This window comes from Anastrepha obliqua, chromosome 5, assembly GCF_027943255.1.
Source record: "Anastrepha obliqua isolate idAnaObli1 chromosome 5, idAnaObli1_1.0, whole genome shotgun sequence".
NCBI lineage: Eukaryota > Metazoa > Arthropoda > Insecta > Diptera > Tephritidae > Anastrepha > Anastrepha obliqua.
The window spans coordinates 8,091,335-8,114,449 of record NC_072896.1 but is presented as its reverse complement, the minus strand read 5'-3'; the positions used below and the strand labels follow the sequence as shown (position 1 = coordinate 8,114,449).

The 23,115-nt window shown below is 36.9% G+C and overlaps 1 protein-coding gene across 1 annotated transcript in view; it reads left to right on the top strand.

Annotated features, from left to right (window-relative positions):
- Nucleotides 1-23,115, top strand: part of LOC129247348 (protein sickie-like) — a 160,900-nt gene that overhangs the window by 125,011 nt on the left and 12,774 nt on the right. Inside the window, exons 5-7 of the mRNA XM_054886455.1 lie at nt 7,162-7,829; nt 8,394-8,538; nt 12,107-12,475. Of these exons, the coding sequence (XP_054742430.1) occupies nt 7,162-7,829; nt 8,394-8,538; nt 12,107-12,475 (1,182 nt within the window). The remainder of the gene's footprint in view (nt 1-7,161; nt 7,830-8,393; nt 8,539-12,106; nt 12,476-23,115) is intronic.

Sequence of the window (23,115 nt, the reverse complement as noted above, 5' to 3'; positions counted from 1 at the left end):
GGTAACGTACAAATTTTGAATTATCTTTCAAGTGGACCCCTCGTAAGGGCAGCCATTCACCCTAACCTCTCCTAACCTAAGAATAAATAGCCATTTAATAAATTACAACCGCAACCAACTCTTAAAAATCTTATTTTTATTCATGGCCCTGTATTTATATTTGCCTTGAATGGTTCCTTGATGACCTAAGACGAAGGTTTATGGCAGCCCCAAAACCTTTGCTTGGCTCTATTTTCTACGATTGTATCGTAGATTGTGCGAGTATATGGCGTCAAACAGTAGAGCCAGCGAACTCATTTCGCCGGGTTATAACCTTTATAGGATATCCAATCTAAAATCTAATCCACTTGCAATGCAGTCTGTGTCAAAAAAAGGAACCACGATTATTCATGAAGTATAAAAGATATATATTTAAATTTTTTCTACAGGAAAGTATGTATAAAACTACGAGTCGCAATTACTCAAAAAACCGTGTAGTCTTCATCGTTGTTGAGTATAGCCTGACATCTTCTTCGTGCTTTGAACCAGCTTTTCTGCGTAGCTTGTTGACAAACAGGACTATATTTTGCAAACTTGACGCACGAATTGCTTTAAATCATGCACTGGCTTTCCGGCAAGATGCGTTTTCATAGTTCCCCAATGGGGTTGGCGTCTGGAGACTGGGAAGGCCAGTCGAATACTGTGACGCCATTTTCTTGTTTTGTTGTTTCTCAATGTTTTTTCTGAGAGCACTGGTTTTATTGATATGGGACGGTAGGATATGTTTGCCCCCTTCAGTCGCCGTTCGATAGTGTTGATACTCACATCTTTTCCCTTTTTAGCATGAGCTGATTAAGCTTGGCGTAGTCACAAAGAAGGGTCCCGCTTAAAAAGTTGGACGATCACTTTATGCTTTTTTAACTTACTGCTTTTTGCTTTACTGCTTTTTTGTCGTCACTCGCTTCAAGTCGCTCTCGGAAAAGTCATCAACATCTTAGTACACTGTATACCGCTGATTCTACGGCACAACAAACTTTTGCAGCCGCGGCGTAAGATAATTTCGACTCTTTCGAATGCGGGCATAAAAATACCGCCTCAAAACGCTTCGCGTACTTCTCACTCATTTTTGTTTGTTTGCGTTTACGGGAAAGTTTCGAACGACACTAACTCAGGCGTCATAGCCCTTGAGTGGGACTTTTATATAGCAAAAAGCAGAACCAAATATATCATGAAGTTACAAGAAAAATATCGGTTCTTTTCTTCTAACACAGACTGTATATTTGAATATTAATTTCTGTTATAGGCTGAAGCAGGTTGGTTAACTTGACCCAGGACATAAGAACGCTTTCCATATCACTATCAGATCTGCTCATTTTTACAAATAGAATTGCCACATTTATATATCTAAAAATCCACAAGTCGTCGTGGAGCAGCCGATGCATCCGAAAATGAGTAAGAAGCCTCTGTCATAGTCAAAGGCAAGCATTATCGTGAAATACTAACCAATTTTCTGTTTCCCTAAATTGAAGAGAGTGACTGCAATCATATTTTCCATTCAAGAAAATACTCATGCGCCTTTTATTTATAGCCCAAATAAATTTCAAACGCTAGTGAACCAGTGTTCGGGTGGACAAGCAAATAAAAAATAAAATAAAACAAGAAAATATTCATTTTTTTCTTTATTTTCTCTACATATAAACATATTTTTCATTCCCTTTTTCTGCAGCTCGCGAAAAAATTAAATCAATATCCAACTCATTGTAGGCTGTTTTGTAGTCATGACTGCAACAAATAGCGCTGAAACAACAACAAAACGAAACACTTAAAACTGTGCCACTAGGCATATTCGCCAAATGAAAATTTTACAAAAACAAAATATGTTTTACAGCAACAATAGCCAATGCAAGGGTGCTATGTAAGCAGTGGGAACGGCGCGCTTACTGAGCAACGAACGGACAAACAGACGATCGGCTGGGGTGTTTGACTTCCTTTGTTTGCCGCTGTTGCAGCTGTTGTTTGCTTACAACATTCCGCGAATGCAATGCTAGGCAGTGGAGTGCCGGCAACACTGGCTGCAGCTTTTGACCTCAGAGTGCATACATATGCAGTACATATACACACATACATACATGAAACTCATATAAATGCAAATATTTACATGTTTAAAAAGTCAAGCAACTTTGTGCTGTTTGAGTAAATAGAAGAATGGCAAGCAGTCGAGCGATGGGAATTGGAAATGTGCTGATAAGGAGTTTGAGTTTTTTAAATTGAGTGCTCAGTAAAAAATTACATATTGTATATAGATATAGATCGTACTAAATTAGATTAATATGTGTTGGGAGCAGCACCTAATTTACATGACATAATTTAAGTATAGGTTTAATTGTATAGTTTTTATTTAATAATTTAGTATTGTAGTCTAACTTATAAGATTGTAATATTTTTAACTCGTAACACCTGGTCACCCTAATCCTTGTACTTGTCCTTGAATTATATTAATACACATTATCCTATATTTGTCATTTTCCTAACGTTCGTATCAACGCATTCTTATGTACATACATTATATATAAGCTGGGCTAAGCAAATATTTCGAGACTTGAAGCTCGACATCAGCTGAGGCCGGTGAACTTGAACAATTGTAAAGGGATTAACAAACACACGAACGTGTAAATTTCTAAGTGCGAAAAATAAATTATAAGGTTTTGTAAAAATAAAAGTGTTTAATTAATTCGGAAAATAATAGCTACCAAAAAAGCTTGGTGGCCCAACATTTTTGGTGACCCCGACGTGATATTCGTGTGTTCTAATTGTGTGAAAAAGAAATTATTATTCCATATAATAATTTTGTTAACCCCTTGAAAACATCGTGTTACGGTAGTTAATTATTGTCGCGTAGTCGTTTCTAATACCTACCCAATAAATAAAACCGTTTGTTAACTTTGTGCGGGACTTGTAAAACAAAACAGTTAAAACCGCAACCTATATTTCTATTTACTAACTTTTTCAACGGTTTCCGTGTACATAGAACCGTGCCTATAAATACGTGCGCTATCAATATAACCGGGCAGTTAATTTTAAAAAGTCCAACGTTCAACATGTCGTTCAGTCCAGGTAATGGTACCTTCATTAGAAGCGATTCACCACATACTGTACCATCGAGTGGGCAACCGTCTTCAGATCGGGTGTCGTTTTTAAAACTGAAAACAGTGTCAGTCTTTAATCGACTTGAGCATATTGCAGCAGAGATGAACACCGAAATGCTACAAGGCATGGATGAGTACGGGTTGGCAGCAATCATGGAATCAGTGGGAGATTTGAAAGCAACATTCACCGCCGCTCACACCAGTTTGGAGGAAATGGACTTTGAGTCTATTGCCAGTGACCTGCCCTGCAAATTCGATGCTACATTAGTGAAACTTAAGGCGAACCTGCAACGAGAGATTGGGAGACGTAGCACAGGTCAGCACTGCTCGACATTTAGAGCGAACACTGGTGACTCGCAGTCGATCATCGTGAATGCAAATCGTTCTCGCCTGCCTTTGTTAATGCTACCTAAATTTAGTGGCGCGTACACCGAGTGGAGCAACTTTTTCTCGATGTTCACCTCCGTCATTGACAACGATGGCGACCTAACGCAAAGCGATAAGCTGCAATACCTGCGTTCCTGCTTGAGTGGTGCTGCTTTGGATACTATCCAATCTTTGGAGATAAATGAAACTAATTATAAAAATGCATTAGATTTACTCAAAAAACGTTTTGATAACAAGCGAATTATATTTCAGGCACACATCAGACAGATCTTTGGGCTGGACAGGGCAGATGCATCCGCAAGCAAGTTGCGGGAGTTGACGGACAAGGTTACATCACACATACGCGCGTTGCAGTCGCTTGGATCACAAGAACAAATCGCTGACTGCATCATAGTTGAACTACTAATCCAGAAGTTGGACAAGGCTACTCAATCCAAGTGGGAAGAAAATTTATCTAGCAACGAACTGCCGTCGTGGGATCAGTTAGCTGCATTTTTGGAAAAGCGGTGTCGTACCCTCGAAAATGTGGAGCATGCCATACAAACCCAAACGGATCAAGTTGACAGAAACGGTAAAACTGTAAGTACAAATAAAAGAAAATCATTTGTCGTTTCGAATGCCTCAGTAGGTGGTTGCGCGTTTTGTCGGTGCCCTGATCATAGAATTTACCACTGTCAGCAATTTTCCACTCTTTCTCCAAACCTTCGCCAAAAAGAAGCCAAGAAGCTCTCACTTTGCCTTAATTGTCTAAAGGGTGGTCATCAAATGAGAGATTGCAAATCTGGATCCTGTAGAGCTTGTCAACTGAAACACCATACGCTTTTGCATTTTGACCGCACATCTTCTGCTTCAACTTCTATATCAGGCTCAGTCACGCAACCACCCACGTTGCAATCAAACACCATAGCTGCAACATCATCTGTCCCTGGCCATGCCCTCACTTCGAGATCTCCATCTGATGCTGTGCTTCTAGCCACTGCAGTTATTTTTGTCAAAAATCGTGCTGGTACCTTCGTGCCATGTCGGGCGCTTTTGGATTCGGGTTCCCAGCTTCACTTTATTACAAATCGTTTTACTAATCAATTACAACTTCGTAGGACCAAATATTCGGCGGCAGTTTCGGGCATCGGGGATGCCAACCTGTCAACTGAAGGCTATTCGGTCAATGTCGTACTGAAGTCGCGGACTTCAGATTTCTCAACGCACATCACTTCCGTCGTTGTTCAAACAATCACTGACAATCAGCCTGGTTTTTCAGTGAGCATCGCGGACTGGAACGTCCCTTCGAACATCCAACTAGCTGATCCCAATTTCAACATACCTCAGCGTATTGACTTGCTTATCGGAGCAGGACTATTTTTCGAACTTCTCTGCGTTGGGCAGATACAGTTGGCGCCCGGATTTCCGGTTCTTCAAAAAACTCTTCTCGGTTGGGTGATATCAGGTGGTGGTCAACAGACTTCTAAGCTTTCGTCATTTGTGGCCAATCAAAGGTCTTCGAGAGAAATCGACTCTGATACCCGACTAGACGATTTGGTACGTCGCTTCTGGGAAGTAGATCACGTTTTTGAGCCAATCACTAAAACAACAAGGGAGGAGCTCGACTGCGAGGCGCATTTTCAGCAAAATGTTTCGCGTTTACCTTCAGGCGAGTACTCGGTTCGCTTACCTTGGAAACTCGGCACAGAATCATTAGGCGAATCATACACACAAGCAAAGCGACGATTTGAGAGCCTTGAGCGCAAGGAAGATAGCTCCACAACAAAGCTCAGGGTCGTTTTTGATGGTTCTGCTGTCACAACTTCGGGCCTCTCATTAAACGAGATTCTAATGGCGAGGCCGACCATACAACCCAAACTTTTTGATATTCTTACTCGCTTTCCCGACAACATTTTCCAGTGCATTTTGTGGCGGGACCTTCATCACATTTCTGATGCAGAAAGGGAAACCTTCCTTAAATTCGATGACGCACGACACCTTAGAGGCACCAGAAATTCTAAACGGTCTGCACTATCAACAATAGCTCGAAAACCTTTTGAGCACATCATGGCTGATTTGCCTAAGGAGCGCATTCAGGTCTCACGAGCCTTCATCGTCACAGGAGTGGACTACTGCGGTCCATTTTACTTCAAACCCGAAACCCGTAATAAGTCACCCCAGAAATGTTATATCAGCGTCTTCATCTGTTTCGCAACCAAGGCCGTATGGAGGGAGCTAGTGAGGGACCTTCCAACAGGTGCTTTTTTGGAAGCTCTCAAGCTATTTACGACAACACGCGCCATGTGAAGCTGTATTTGGTCAGACAACGCAACCAATTTCGTAGGCGCTAAGAACGAGTTGAGAGACCTAAAACGCCTACTCCTAAGCCAAGAGCACCGCAGCAAGGTTCACGTTCACTACCTCAACAATGGTTTCGATTGGCGATTCATACCACCTCGTTCACCACATTTCGGCGGCTTGTGGGAAGCCGCAGTAAAAATGGCTAAACAGCACCTGTACCGCACTCTTAGCTCTGCAATTCTTGGTTTCGATGAACTGCGTACATTGGTATGTCAAATCTCTGCTATAATTAACCTCTTGTACCTCTTTCAGAAAATGCAGAAGACCTTGTTGTTTTAACTCCAGGTCATTTTCTTATTGGCGGCCCGCTTACAGCTGCTCCTGAGCCTAACATCACGCATTTGAATTACAATCCACTCGGTCACTGGCAGCGTGTCACATACTTCTAACAACTATTTTGGAAACGGTGGAGCGAAGAATACCTCACTCTTTTTTAACAAAGAGCAAAATGGCGCACCCCTCACCCCAATGTGCAAGTCAACGATATTGTATGCATTAAAGCGCCTCTTAAGTGGCCTCTTGCGTGCGTCTTTGAAGTTATTACTGGTGAGGACGGTGTTGCACGAGTAGCTGTTCTACGTACATCCACTGGCCTTACACGTCGAGCTGTTACTAAATTGTGCCTCCTTCCGACTAAGGAATCAGTTGAAAGCCCTGAACTTTCAACGGAGGGGAGGATGTTGGGAGCAGCACCTAATTTACATGACATAATTTAAGTATAGGTTTAATTGTATAGTTTTTATTTAATAATTTAGTATTGTAGTCTAACTTATAGGATTGTAATATTTTTAACTCGTAACACCTGGTCACCCTAATCCTTGTACTTGTCCTTGAATTATATTAATACACATTATCCTATATTTGTCATTTTCCTAACGTTCGTATCAACGCATTCTTATGTACATACATTATATATAAGCTGGGCTAAGCAAATATTTCGAGACTTGAAGCTCGACATCAGCTGAGGCCGGTGAACTTGAACAATTGTAAAGGGATTAACAAACACACGAACGTGTAAATTTCTAAGTGCGAAAAATAAATTATAAGGTTTTGTAAAAATAAAAGTGTTTAATTAATTCGGAAAATAATAGCTACCAAAAAAGCTTGGTGGCCCAACAATATGTATTTAAATTATTTAATGTTATGACAACAAATTAAATTATTGAAAAGAAATGAATCTCAATCTCATTTACTATATATTATCAAAAGTCTACTTATAAGTTAAATTAGAAAAAAAAATTATTTTTTCTTAATTAAATTAGTTCAATTTTTTCATTATCCTCCCTCTCTTTCTTTCTTTCTCTTGCAGCATTCGTAACAGCCGTGGCAGTCTCGATAGCATCGGCACCGCACCGCCTTCATCGGCTGCCTCACAGGCCAGCTCTAGCGGTGGCTCAAACCCGAAAATGGATAGCACTAGCGGTGGTGTTGGTGGCGGCGTCGGCGGCGGCTCTGGCAACACCAGCGCCAATGCAAGCCCACAACATCACACACATCAGCATTCGCAACACGCGCACCATTCCGCTGGCGTCGTGGGTGTACATCGCTCCAATTCACGAAATGGGCGTGACAACTGGACAAAAATGCCGGAGCCACTAAATGGACACAACAAAGGCGAAAAATCGGAAAAGTCATCGCCTTCAAGGCGTAGCATGGGTGGCGGTAGTGGCGGCTCTTCCAAGCAAGGTTCACCATCGGGTCGCACCAAAGGTGTACCACCCAGTTTTGGCTATGTGAAACGTGCCAATGGCAGCGCCACGGCTACGGCGGAGCAACAGAATATCGCTATGATGGGCGCAGCAATGATGGGTGGTGGTGGTGGTGGTGGTCAGACAAATGGCGGTCATTCACCGGGTGGCATGTGTGGCGGTGTGGGACGCACAGCGCACGTTTCGGCGGTGCCGCGCACTGCCACTGCACCTGGCGGCGGACGGAAAGTGTCGGGGGGAACGCAAACGCTGCCCAACGATATGTCAAGTGAGTTGAGAGAGAAAAAAATTTAATGTTTAATAAAGATTAAGAGTAAGAAAAAATTAAACTGACGATTATTGAAGGGAATTCCTTAAAATTGTTTTTTTTTAATCTGAAGTTAATTTAAAATTAAAATATTATATTTTTGAGGTCAGTAAAATAACAAAACGCTATTCTAGCCTGTTTAAATTACGCATTCTTTATAATTTTAGAAAATATTTTCGCCAGGAACATAAAATTATTAAATTTCAAGTCAGACTTTAAATAGGGATTATAGTTTTGATATAGGCCAATTTTTTAAGATGTTAATGAAACCGGAAATCTGAAGACATTAAAATAATTTTTTTTTTTAATTAAATCTTTTTTACATCAATTTTAGATCAAATAACGATTTAAGCTCAAAAATCTAAAAATAATTTTTTTTATTCCAAATTTTAAAAATTTTAATTAAATATTTCTTCCAATTTTTTAGCGCAATTTTGAACAAAAAAATTTATTTTCATTTACTTTTACTTAATTAACATTTACATCATTTTATATATGTTTTTAAATCTTTCCATAATTTTTCAGAAACTCCTCCCAACACCCAGCACCGCAGCTTTTCTTTAACTGGACCTGGCGCCACACAGCTAAGTCAGTCGATACGGGAACGCCTAGCCACTGGGTCGCATAGTTTACCCAAACCGGGCACGGACTTGCATCTCTTTCAGCATAGGTAAGTACAGGCTCCGGAACTCGAAGTGTAACCAATTAAAAAGGTCATCAATTTAGTTTGGAAAAGTACTTTTATTCAATTCATTTTTCAAATTCAAATTAAAAAATGTGTGAAAATAATACGAAATTAAAAATCTTTTGCTCAATATGACCACTTTTGCCACGACGAATCGCAAGCTACCCGAATGCGTTTCGCGGACAATGGCTTTTTTCAGCGTCTCGAAGTGAATCTTTTAGTTCGGGCGTTGCTCTCCAAAATGGCTCAAATATAGTAATCCGTCGGCTTCGCGTCTGGTGAATTTGAAAGCCATTGTGTGGACGTTATGCAGTTCAGAAAGTGGTTTTTTAGCCATTCTTGATTCACTCGAGCTTTGTGAGACAGTTCCCTGAGTCCCGTTGAAACATTCATGGTCTTCTCATGGCTTCAAAGCCACGTTCCAGAATACTTTCCCTACAATATTTCGCATTTACCTTAACGTCAGGCTCGATGAGAACGATTGGACAGCCCCCATCTGCGGTTACAACGGCCCAAACCATTACCTGTCAAATTCTCGTATGAACGGTCAGTCAAATAAATCCTATCGTTCTGGGTGCTTACGAATTGCTCAACTTGAAAAATTTTCTCATCAGAAGACACAATGTTTAGAAATTTACTGCTTTCAACTAAGCAAAGCAACTCTTTCACTCTCTCAAGCCTGACTCGTTGCTGCTTTGGTGTGAGATCATATGCCCCATGCCCTTTGGATCTTGTAAGGCTTGACTTTGAGATCATATTTCAGTAGATCAGATCAGATCGTTTTTCGCTCAAGTCGTTCCTTCACTTTTTGAACCATTTTAATGGACGTTGCAGTCCTTTGATGACCACCTCTATGACATTTCGCGATGCTACCAAATCATTGTGACGAGTAATGGTGCGATAAACAAAAACTTTATTTACTGTAAGATGCTCGAGCTCAAGAAAAATCGTGGGCTGTAATTTTTCAGCCAAATAATGCAATTACATCTTTTTCGCGTTAATACTCTGGACTATCATTTAACTATTGTAATTAACCGACAGCTGTTGGTTGGTTACACGTCGAGTGCCGCACCCTGTAGTAATCAATATATAGGGTTTTTCAATTGGCGCGGGTCGATTTTGGAGCCTTGTGGCAGCCATTTTGTTTTAGTGACATCTGTCAAATCTTTTGTTTATTATTCAGTTGTTTATGCCAAATCATCATGGCAAGTTACACGATTGAACAGCACGTTCAAATGATAAAACTTTATTATCAAAATGAGTGTTCATTAACGCAAACGTTGCGCGCATTGCGCCCATTTTTCGGTAGACGAAAATTTCCAATTTCTTATGGCCCATATTGAACCATATGGACCTAGACGACATGTGGTTCCAGCAGGACGGCGCTACGTGCCACACAGCAAACACCATTTATTCCATTTCAACATCTACCCGCCCTTATTGAAAAACCCTATAGTACGTAATGGGGAGGACATTACTATTATCTCCGAATATTAGGATCCCAGGGTATATAAAATCCCGAAACTGATTTCTGGGAAGATTGAAAATGTGTTTTATGTGCATTACAATGCCATTTTTTCGTACATAAAATTATCAGAAAAGATTTTTTTTAAGTTTTCAGAAAAAAATCCAACAATGCCCAAAATAGCATCAAATTGCTTATTTGCAAATAAGTTGGTTAAAGAAAGGAAGCAAATTTTTTGCTATAAGAGAAGGTTGGTTAGGTAAACACAATACTCTGAAGTATAGATAAGCTATTAAAGCATAAATAAACAAAAAAATATGAATAAATACCTTTCCCTTATCTCATCGCATAAAAAACGATAATTAAGGGGTTACATACGTCCAGCAGCGCCAAAAACGCGCTAAAAGAAAAACGTAAAAACGAGGGATAACAATAGAAATAAGTAGAAAAAAATGTATGCAATTTATAAAATTTATTAATACTTAAACGTTATAAAAAAATGTATTTTAATCTTTCTTTACAAAAATTAGTATATAAAAAATTACGTGACCCAAAGTACAATGAAAAAAAATTGCTCCACGATCTGCATCATTTCACCTTGAAAAGTTGATGGGTCTGTAAAAAGTAAAAAAATTCTTGTAAAATAAAGTTGTAGTTATAGGCTGTCGAGCCGGATTTTTGAATTTCGTAAAATTTTGCAAATTACGGCATTTAAAAAAAAAATATGCGTTTTACGTCATAAATGTCACACTTTAATTGTGTTCAAAATTTTTTTTAATAAAAATATCAAAAATCAAATCTTGAGAGAAAACACTTTCGAATATTTAAAAAAAACCGCATCAAAAAATATTAAAAACTATATAAAGTATCATGCAGACCGTGCCGGGAACAGTAGTTTCAAGAAAAAGGAGTTTAAGGTTTGAGGTACGGGAGCGCGCGGACCGCCCTCTACCTAGTTAATGGGCTATAGAGGATATAATATTCGGAATTTTTGCCAGAAAATTTCACAGTATGTTCTCAAAATACTGTACTTTCGCAATATCGAGAACAAAAAAAACGATTTTTTGAAAATTCTTCCCTTAAGCTAAAACCAAAATTTAGCTACCTGTAAAGCCCATTTTAGCTAAATTTTGCAACTCCTACTCTCAAAGCTATTTTGGTATTTTATTCGCCCACATCCTTCAGACCTACTACATTTTCTTCGATTCTGTAATTTCTAGCCAAATCATTTTATTTTTGGTTTTAACGAATATCCTGCGGTACCAATACAATTTCCTCTACCTAGAACTCAGCAACAAACTTTTCTATTAATTAGCCAAATATTATTCCCGTAATGTAGTTTGTGAGTTTGTTTGTTGATAATTTTAATTACTGCAGTGCGGCGCACATCAGCCCAACATATTTTGTGGTTTTGGTTGCTCGAAATAAATGCCGCACTAATGTAATTAATTTTCGTTTCCCAACATAACGCAGAACAACAACACAGCTATCGAGCACCCAAATGATGAACATAAAATGTTTAGCAGAATTTTTTATTGTAATACAGCAAAATATTTTAATACAAACAAAATTTCATATAAAACAATAAAGAAACAAAAGTAAAAATAAAATTAATTAATACCAAAAAGTGTTGCAGCCACGCTAACCGCTAATGTGCAACTGCAACAGATATGCTAATTATGCTTAATGTCTAACTCTAGTGTCAGCGTAAGTATAGGGTGTCTGAAAATTAACTGATGTTAGAAATTAGGCGCGAATTTTCAAACGTCAATGATAGGCAGCATGAAATATTGAGCAAAAAATTTTTAATTAATGTAAATTTTCACAAAAAAAATTTGTTAAAATCCCAAAAGTGTTAAAATTTAAAAAGAATTGCATACCTTTCGTGCCGAAAATACTTTTGAGGCATCAAACTGCCTCAATTTTAAAACACCCTGTATTTGATTAACTAATTCCCATTAAACGCTGCTAATTGTCTGCATTTATTACATTTATTTCGCTAATTTATGGTGATAATTTAATGCATTACCCAAAGCTACATTTTGTACATTAAAATTCATGTACGCAATATTTCATTTCGCCTTGCAGAATCTCCAATCGCCCTGGCAAAATGATCGATGGTTCACTCTCGGACACGCAAACCTACGCCGAGGTAAAGCCCGAGTACAGCACATACGCCATGTGGCTGAAGCATAGCAATACCGCAGGCAGTCGCCTATCTGAGGGCGATTCGCTGGAGAATATGCAAATTGGTTCGCCGGCAATGACGCGTCATGGCCACAAAATGCTGCAACATCGTAATGCTGCCGCAGCCGTAGCAGCCGCAGCGGCAGCTGCAGCAGCTGGTGCTGTACAGCAGGGTGGCGGTGGTGGTGTTGTGTCAGCCGTGGGTGCAGCGGGTGGCAGTGAGTCGCCATATGTGCAGAGTCCACGGCTGAATCGGAGCAATAGCATAAGGTGAGTGAAATTTTCCACTTTTCCAATTAAATTTTATTTCTAAACCAAGAATGTTTGTTATCGGTTATTAAATATGAATTTATTTATAATAGAAAAAAAACTAAATTAACTTTTGTAAGATTTTTGATACGACGTTATTTTTAACTTCTAACTCCTCTAAAGCTACTTGAAAGAACGGACATATCCAAGGTGAAAATAATAATGAATAATTGCGCTTTCCTGTTGTTTTGCTTACAGTTTTTATGCTTTTTGTGCTTTTGGAAAATTCAGCTTTGAATTTATCGGCTAAATGAAGCAAAAATTAAATTTTATTACTCAAAATAAAAATTCATTCATGGAGGCAAAAACATTTACTTTCATAGCAAGAAAAACCAACATTGACTTTAATTTTTAAGCAAATATGGATATGTTTGAATGCTTTTGGCTCTGTTTTCTTTTATTTATTTATTTATTCTGTAAAAAGTTATATTGACTGACTTGATTTTTTATCGTAATATTCATTGAAAAAATGTGCATTCGTTATTTAATTAATTAATTCATAAAACTTATAAAAAATTAAAAAGATTTTCTACCAACTTCAAACCTGCACTTTATTTGGCAGAATTTAATGGGCTATAAAAATACGTAGACAATTTTTTTTCAGTTCTGATTAAAAAGTTTAAAATTTTGATAAAATTGTTTACCAGTTTGGACTTTTTTTCGTACTTTTTTTATAAATTATTCTGTTTTTTTTTTTTTAGTTTTTATATCAAAGTCTCAAATTTTTAATCAAAATTTTATTATTATACATTTTTTTATCAAACTTTTGAACTTAAATTCGTTTCTTTTTTTCCTTGTTCACTTTTCTCGTGAGCATACGGCCTCGACAAGACTCAGTCGCTTTGGTTTCGTTAATCTATTTTGATTTCTGACAGCGTAGGTGATTAGCCTGCCGCTCCCTGTTCTAAGTGGTGGAAATGCCCGCCTGTCGTTGCTTAGAAACAACGCCTTCTTACTGCTTGGGGCGCCATCTATGTTTCACATTTTTCTGTCGCAAAGATTGCACAGGGTTGAGGTCTTTGCTAAATTTGGTGTTTTTGCGCTTTTATCGCTGTTGCACGCTTCCTCTTGCTGGCGCCACTGCTGCAATGCCACAGGAATAATCCCGCGATGTCGGGGATGATAAAATTGTTTACCAGTTTGGACTTTTTTTCGTACTTTTTTTATAAATTATTCTGTTTTTTTTTTTTTAGTTTTTATATCAAAGTCTCAAATTTTTAATCAAAATTTTATTATTATACATTTTTTTATCAAACTTTTGAACTTAAATTCGTTTCTTTTTTCCTTGTTCACTTTTCTCGTGAGCATACGGCCTCGACAAGACTCAGTCGCTTTGGTTTCGTTAATCTATTTTGATTTCTGACAGCGTAGGTGATTAGCCTGCCGCTCCCTGTTCTAAGTGGTGGAAATGCCCGCCTGTCGTTGCTTAGAAACAACGCCTTCTTACTGCTTGGGGCGCCATCTATGTTTCACATTTTTCTGTCGCAAAGATTGCACAGGGTTGAGGTCTTTGCTAAATTTGGTGTTTTTGCGCTTTTATCGCGGTTGCACGCTTCCTCTTGCTGGCGCCACTGCTGCAATGCCACAGGAATAATCCCGCGATGTCGGGATTATAAAACAAGATTCCGAAAATCCTGTGGTTGTAAAAATTCACATAGCAGTTTCATTAAAGCAATCTAGATGCAAGTTCAGTTGTGATCACAAAGTGGACGTCTCACGAAAAAGCAAAAGTACTTTCAGCAAGTTCGTGAAACTGAAAACTGAAATTTTATTTCAAAAAGTGGCTCTTTTTCACTATTCTCATCGCTTTAGCCAAAACTAATTATATAAGCCAACATTTCTAGAATCAAATCCCTTCGAAATTGAAAATTTTTTGACACTGCAATTGTCTGCTCAATATTTAGGATATCTCATTATAAAGAATTAAACAGCTTCCTTCCCCTTCCGGTAAATATTTTGCTCACTTTCGCAACTTCAGTGCTAGGAAAATAGCATGCGACTCACTAGTCATTTAAATAGTTACGTATATATATGGGTACCTACATTCTGTCCAAAAAATATCGGGAACTGTCTACATTTTTTTTGCTGGAATGTTGATATAACTGTCCTCTATGGTATCGGAGAGTTTCAGCGTAATCTGTCTATAAACTTGTTTTTGGTATTTAATTATATCAGTCAACCGCAGGTGTGCTCTGCGTTTTTTACTATGGATAAAAATATTGAACAAAGAATTGGTCTTAAAGTTTGTGTTTTGAACGGGATTTCGTGCGCCCAATCATTGAGAATATTGCAGAAAGCCGATGGCGAGTGTGTTTTATCAAAAACATGGGTCTACGAGTGGTATAAGGCTTTTGCAGAGGGCCGAGAAATCGTGGAAGATTTGTGCCGATCTGGTCGCCCATCAACGTCTTCAACGGATAAAAACGTCCACAAGGTCAAGGAAATAGTTCTGGAAAACCATAATTTAAGTTTGAGGGAGGTAGCTCTTGACCTTCGCGTGTCTCACGAATCAATTCGCAACATTTTACACCATCAATTCTGCATGAGACGCGTGGCTGCTCGGCTCGTTCCGAGAGAGTTGAATTTCTTTCAAAAAATTCATCGCAAGAAAGTGGCTCAAGTATGCTTGAGCAAATGATTTCGGAGCCAAGATGATGAGACGTGGGTATATGAGTCAACAGACGGCTTAATGGCGCTATCCCTATGAGCCGAAACCCAAAATACACGTCAAGGTCGGTCAAAAGGGAGAGTCATACTACTCATTTTCTTTGATTATCAGAGTGTTGTGCACTCGGAAGTCATTCCAAACGGTTCTACGGTAAATAAAGAATATTATATAGAAGTTATGCGACGTTTGAGAGAGAAGTGCGTAGGAAACGGCCCAATTTGTGGCAAGAAAACTCATGGATCTTGCACCATGATAACGCACCGTCTCACAAGGCTCATACTGTGAACCCTTTTTTGACCAAAAACTCGACAAATATCATCGAACAACCACTGTATTCACCGGATTTAGCCCCCTGTGACTTTTTCCTTTTCCCAAAACTTAAATTCCCACTCCGCGGACGCCGTTTTAAGTCGATAGCTGCCATTAAGGAGAATTCGCAGAAGGAGCTGAAGAAGATCTCTTCAAACGCGTTTAAAAGGTGCTTTGTTGTCTGGACTAATCGTTGGCATACGAGGTGTGTTCAAAAAGTATCGCGAATTTTGTGTTTTTTTCAAAAATTATTTATTTATTCATTAATATATATTTTTCCCCTTCAAAGTAGTCCCCATGAGATATTATGCACTTGTGCCAACGTTTTTTCCAATCTTCGAAGCACTTCAAAAAATCATTTTTTTATCTTGTTCAGCTCCTCCTTCGATGCCGTCTTTATCTCGCCAATCGTAGCGTAGCGTCGTCCTTTCATGGGCCTCTTTAGTCTCTGTGTATTGCTTCGAATGGAGCCGATTTCGAAGGCGAGAAAATAAATTTTGATGATTAAACAATTATTTTGCGTTTTATTGAACAATTCCTGGTACTTTTTCCACAGAATGTATATATCTATCAATTGGTATTTCTTACCCGGGGTTTGGAAGCTGTGCTTTTCCAACTCAATCGACCTACTGTGGCCGTTATTTCATTACCTATTTTTAAATTGCAATATTTTACGCACTTAATTTACTCGGAAGCAATACAGTTTTTATTCATACGAATACGCCACGCCAATATCGCATACTACTATGCAGCTCCCATTATTTTAACTGAAATTATTCTCGCTGAAATTAAGTGTCTTAAAACTCGTTAGTTATGAATGCTAAGCATATAAAGCAAATTGGTCAGTGGAAATTTTAAAAATAAATATTATATATTTGCGTGTGTGTATGGTGCAGTACTAATAATTTCAAGGAGAATTGCCACAGCAACCAATAAAAGTAAAAAATAAAAATAAATAAAAAATGTAGCAGTTAGTTAGTGGTTAACAAAGAAATGAAAGGATAAAGCACGTGCAAACGCTTGTATGTGTGAGTGTTGGTGTAGAGGAGTGAATGAAAAGAAGCGCAATGACAGCAGAAAATTTGTAGCTGTGCAGCAAAAATGATGCAACTGTCGGCTGGTCATGCCTGCCTAGAGAAAAGATACACAAGAAAAGAGACATAAATACTTATATATATGTATATATTGTTATTATGCATACTTTTGCCTGCACGAATATGTGTGTGTGAGAGTATTTTGTACGCATACAAATTTTATGCTGATACGCCTGACGTACTGACACTAATGGCATTGCGCATGCAAATATGAAAGAAATGCAGCAACAAGCGCTCATATCATTTACACACAATTGCAGCACAACAGGGCGTATGATGAGCATACACGCACGCACACACACATTTAAGTTTGATAGATGTGGATATTTACACAAACAAACAAATCTAAGAGAGCATTTCAGCAGCCGTAGCTATGTGCAGGACAGTGCTTGAATGACTGAGTGCAATCATTCATACACACATACATACATACGATACATAGTTGGTTGAATAATCATTGGAGGTGTGTGTGTGTGGCATTGGCGCTGCAGGCAGTTTGTAGAGTTTCTGTAGAGTTGCTCGTGCGGACAACGTTGCTATGGCGATCTTATATGCAAGCGCCAATCAGATAATGTTTGAGTGTGTGTGCGTCTGTGTGTGTATATGCAAATTTTCTATGTGATGTATGCGTTATGGTGATAGCCATCGCATTTTAAATAATACGCAGTTGCAGTCGGACGTTATAGAAATTGATATGATTTTTCTAGTGATTTATTGGAATTTTTAATAATTCAATCAGCAATTGGTGGGAGCTGCCTAAAAGCCTGCTAGCAAATTTGACATTTGAAGTCTGAATTTTGATTTGTACTCAATTTACATATTGCGCTATTTTGGTAAAATTTTATTTTATTCTAAGATACGAAAATAGTGAGTTTCTGCATAATAATTTTATGTTTTTTTTTTACCCTTTATTTGAATAACCTTGAAAATAGCGCTAAATCAAGCCCATTGAAATTCCCAGAAATGAAAGTGTACATACCTACGGATAAATGGATTTCGACTATGGAAGGATCAATATTAACAACCTTTAACTGCCATGTTATTTTGGGGCTATCAAGCAAATCTTTCGCTTACTAAAGGGTGTTATTTTCAATAGCCCGCTATTTCGGTATATGTCACTTTTGAAGCTGTCATTTTTTGATATTTGACAAGTAGAAACTACGCCATTAATAAAAATGGAACGATAAACGCTAAAACAACGCATTGAAATTATTAAAATTCACTATAAAAATGGTGAAAATTTGGCAGAGATGTTTCGTAAAATTCGAACATTTTTAGGTCATCGTGAAGCACCTTGTCGGACCGCAATACAGAAATTGGTGAAAAACTTCGAGCTGTTAGGACAAGTTAGTCATGTGAAGAATAAAACCCGTGCATGTCGCTCAATAACAGCCGAAAATATTGCTGTTATATCCGAAAGTGTTGAAGAAAACTAAGGTTTGCCCATTCCTCATCGTTCTTTAGAGCTGGGAATTCCACAAACGTCATTACACCGGCCGATTATCAACAACGTCGTGTCTTTGCTGATTGGGTCGTTGAAATGCATGAAAATGATCCGGAATTCCATCGAAAAATCATCTTGAGTGATGAGGCCAATTTCCACAACGGTAGCTTTGTCAACAATCAAAATTGTCGGATCTGACCCAGAGTTATTGTTGAAAAGCCTCTCTATCCTCAACGTGTGACTGTTTGGTGCGGTTTATGGTCCGGCGGAGTCATTGGACCTTACTTTTTCAAAAATGAAGCCGGTCAGGCAGTTACTGTGAATCGATTGCCTTATCAAGAGATAAGTAACGATTTTTTATGGCCGAAATAGAAGGATATTGATCTGGACAACGTTTATTTTCAACAAGACGGCGCTACGGGCCACACAAGCAACGAACCCATTGATCTTTTACCAAAATAACACCTCTTATTGGAAAACCCTTTATTTCCTTATTAATATTAGTTACAAATCGAACAAATCATTACAAATTGAATGGATGCTCATCCAGCAGCAGTTCCAAATGATAAAGTTTTACTACTAACACTAGTTCGTGCAAACCTTGCGAAGAGACCCATTTTCGAATGAAGCAACAAGCAAAATTGTCATATATGAAAGGATTCCAGCCGACACAAGGCTCCCCAAGGGACAAAAAATATTCACAAAAAGTTACTGTTTGATACGAGTTTTGCCCGATAGCATCATTGGTCTGTACTTCTTCGCGAATAACGTTACTTTGACGGCCTCGTTAGCGATGAACACTACAGATTGTTATTAACTAATTGATTTTGAGCAACTTATAATTTACCTATAATCCTTTAGAGCGACATAAACGTTTGCGTCACTTGATTTCATCAGGCAGACTCTTTGTGCCACACAGCAAATACCATGTTGGACATCCTGCTTGAACCATTTGTGTGAGCGGTTATCTGTCGCAGAGTTTACGTGAAGTCGCCACCAAATTCGTGAGATTTAAGCCAACCAGACCTTTTCTTATGGAATTTTCTAAAGTCGCAGGTAGGGCATCGCCCAAGTCAACGTACTACAGGCTGTTGCTAAAATTCATGCGCATCAACTCAGTACATATGAATGTATGGGTCTTTCAGATAAAAAAAAAATGTTAATAGCTCACACATATTGTTTTCTGCTTTCTTCCATTTCATTAAAGGAATAAATTTCTCAACTCTTTTTTCTTAATTTATTTATTTAACTACCTATAGTAATTTAAGTGGTCTGTAAAAAACTCTAATTATATTTTAGACTTGAAATAAATGAACTAATCGAAATATCAGCCCGCTCTAATTGAGAATCCCTTTATTAAAAAAGGATTATTGCATATTTTTGGTATTAATCACTTTGAAATCAAATTAAAATTTGTGCCTGTCAAACTGCATTAGTTGGTGCTAAAAAAATTATTATTAACTTAAAGTTCAGTTTAATTCTCGGTTCACTGTAGAATAAGTTGCGACTATCGCCTTTCACATACGTAAATCAGGAATGCCAATCCCGTCACCCTGACACCCGACATCCTGGTAATTTTTAAGTACCGAAAGTCCCGAAATTAGTTGATATGAATTAAATGATAATGATTATTTTCTTTTTTCAAGTTAAAAAAGAAATTTGGAAAAAAATCGTTCTAAAGGAAATTGCAATTAATGCAAATTCAAAAAATGTTAACTTTTCGCCGCAGAAAAAATCAGTATGAGTATGCAACATTTTCAATTCAAGAACTTATTCTACACTTACTTTTAACGAATACTTTTTAAACTTAAAGTTTGTTTTTTCATCTTCCTTTCGTAATTTTAGCTAAAAGATAAATTTTGGTATGTTTATTTTGTGAGCTCAGGGTCAGTTTAACAACGAAAAACAAAAATATAATAATATAAAATTCTTGCCTTTTTTATTCGTTAATATTTCGACCGCAATTAGCAGTTATCTTCCAAAGTTTTGGCTGTGCCTAGTCGAGAGAAATTTAAAAAAACAAGTGAAATTTTTTTCTTCGTAAAAATTACTATCTGGTCATAGCAAAAAATGATTCCAAACTTTTTTTTTGAACCACTGATCCAAAACCCAGTTTTTTATTTTATTTATATATCTAATTTTCTAAAATTTCTGGTTTCTCAGAAGCTCACTTTAAACTAATAAGACTTTCCGCAGTTTAGACTTTGTATTGATTTGTTATTTTTTATTATAATATATTTGTTATTATTATTATTAAATTTATTTTATTTTATTTCATTATTTTATTTTTATTTTATTTTCTTTAATTTTTGTTTTGTTTTATTTTATTTTGGTTGGTTGGTTGGTTGGTTTAAGGGTGACCCCGTATCGGAGTGCCACATAGACCGCAAGTTGGGTCCGTTGTGTTACCCTAGAGCTCATTATATTATATCATTTCCCCACCTAAACGAGATTTTTACTATAGATTTTGGTCCAAGATATTAATTCGTTTGAAGAATTTTATGCGAGATTCGATTTTCAGGTCCGAGAGTACTGTTGGAGAGCCTAGAAGAGCGAGTCGACTTCTGGCTAGGCCGGGACAACTGCACAGCAAATGCCCGCTCGATACTTCCTCATCTTCGTCCTCGCAGTATCTGCACAGGTCGTTTTGAGGAATTTATTTTATTTTTTTTTCATTTTTTATTTAAATTAATTTTTTTTATTTTTTTTCATTTTTTTATTTTTTATTTTATTTTATTTTTTTTTATTTTGTTTTATTTTTTTTTATTTTTTTTTTATTTTATTTTATTTTTTTTTATTTTATTTTATTTTATTTTATTTCATTTTATTTTATTTTATTTTATTTTATTTTATTTTATTTTATTTTATTTTATTTCATTTCATTTTATTTATTTCCTTATTTTATTTTATATTATATTATTTTTGGCTAAAACAAGCCAAAATTAACATTTTCTCCTTCATTTGAAGTCGTGGAATATCATGCAATTTTTTTTATGCCGTATCAAAACGCAGCTATTTGCCTTCTAGTCCCAGCAACAAATCTTTATTTGCCAAAAATTATCCTCTGTAAAGTAACAGTGTGTACATACTTGCTGCGGTGTTTCTTGCGTCTAGTTTCAATGCAATTCAACTTTAATTATACTTATAGTTCTAGTAATATTCGCCTTCAACTATACTGGTTAAAAAATACCTTGTCTAAGCATAAATATTTCCACTTTTTCCAATTTGACCCTAATACGACAGATTTGAAGCATTTTTTGTTAAAGCTAAATTGACATTCCTATAAATTAGCGCAACCTTTATTCTAATTTTATACACATCTAAAATTACGCTGCCCCGTAAATACTACAGCTTAGCATTCTAAAGTTCACTTTTATTGCGTCAATTTCGAAAGTTCTCCCACACAACAGAAACAGGATAATTTTTTGCACCACCAGCACCTACGACATACTTAATTTACATAAGCGTTTCCAGTATGCCTGAAGTATGCGAAATATGCAAATATTTTGTTTACACACACTTCTCTATGCGATGTGGGTATTCATGTGTTTGGGTGCTGTTCAAGCAAAAAATATTTCACGTTTGTGTAGTGTAGTTAGTTGCATACTTTTATATATGAGTATAAGTACAATAAGGTATGTCATTACTTTTCGAAAATATCCAATGAGCAGTCCTCTATTTCTAGAAATATGAACCCATTTCATAAAAAAACAAAGTCAATGCATAAGTAATAAGTATTTATATCAAAAAATTGTTTTTTGCTAATTCGAGTATCAGTTTTGCTTTTTAATCTCTAATTTAGTGCCTTGAACTCTTTGCTTTAAATACATTGCTAATGCATTCTCTGAAGCGAATGCTTAATATTTTTTCATGTAAAAGAAAAAAAAATAACACCGTCAGCAGAAAAAATTGTCAAAAATCAACGCGATTTTTAAGACCCTTAAAACTTGCACTTCAAAATTTAATGGTCTTTAAAACTGCGCACTCGAAATTTCTCTAAATATTCTCATTAAAATGTACGAAATTTTGAAAGAAATTTATAATTTGTTTTTTTAAATTTACACAAAATTTTAAACTTCAATTTATTTGGTTTTCGTCCATAATTCGCTTTTCTTGCCAGCTCAGAAATACCCTTAAACGGTTTAGTAACACTCCAAATGTACCATCGCCCACACCACGCAATGAATGTCATATCTATTCATGTCAAAGTTATGCACGCAGCTAAAAGTATGCTAAACACATGCTTGGAACGCGCTGGTTACTCACACACATTCACACTTGTCTGCTTTACGTGGCTGCTTGTTAGTTGAGCGTAGGAGTTCGTGGAGGAGATTAAGTAAATTTAAATTTTCAGTTTAATGTGAAAATAATAAAAATTAGTAACTTTAAGTGAAATTAAAATGAAATTAATACGCAGGAATGATATTAGAGACATTTTTTTAATATCCAACAAACTATTTTGGATGATTTGTTATACCCAAATTAATATGTAAAATTAAAAAAGTTTAAAACATAAATTTAAATTAAAAAAAATATAAGGCGAAGTGAAAAAACTTCATGACTTTTGCATGAGAATGAAGACCTACCCTACTGTGCTAAATACAGTTATAATAATACGATTTAGGTCAAATAAGCACAGTTTTATACTCTCAAAGAAACTCTCGAACTATTGACAAAAAACTGTGGCAGTCGATTTTAAAGAAATTTTTTCAGCAGGAAAATCATTCACAAATCATTCACTTTAGCCAGGAATAGGTATTAATCACTTGGTGCCAAGTCTGGACTAGAAAACTAAAATTTCTGGCGTCACTATCAATGGGTCTGGCCTGACATTCTTTTTCTGATGGAAGAGTAAGTGGCCAAAACTAGCTACTTCTGGGCAATTGTTTCCCTCATGTGGTCCTATTGTTGAGAGTATTGTTCGGTTATCGCAGTCGAAAGTAACACACTTTTTATCACTAGTGTTCAGCGGCTCCGAAAAATAGTCGAGACCGATCGAATTTCTAAAATTTTAAAATTTTTTTATCTCTCAAAAAAAAAAAAACACAATAGTCATCGCGAAAGGAATTTTTCAGACTCGATTATG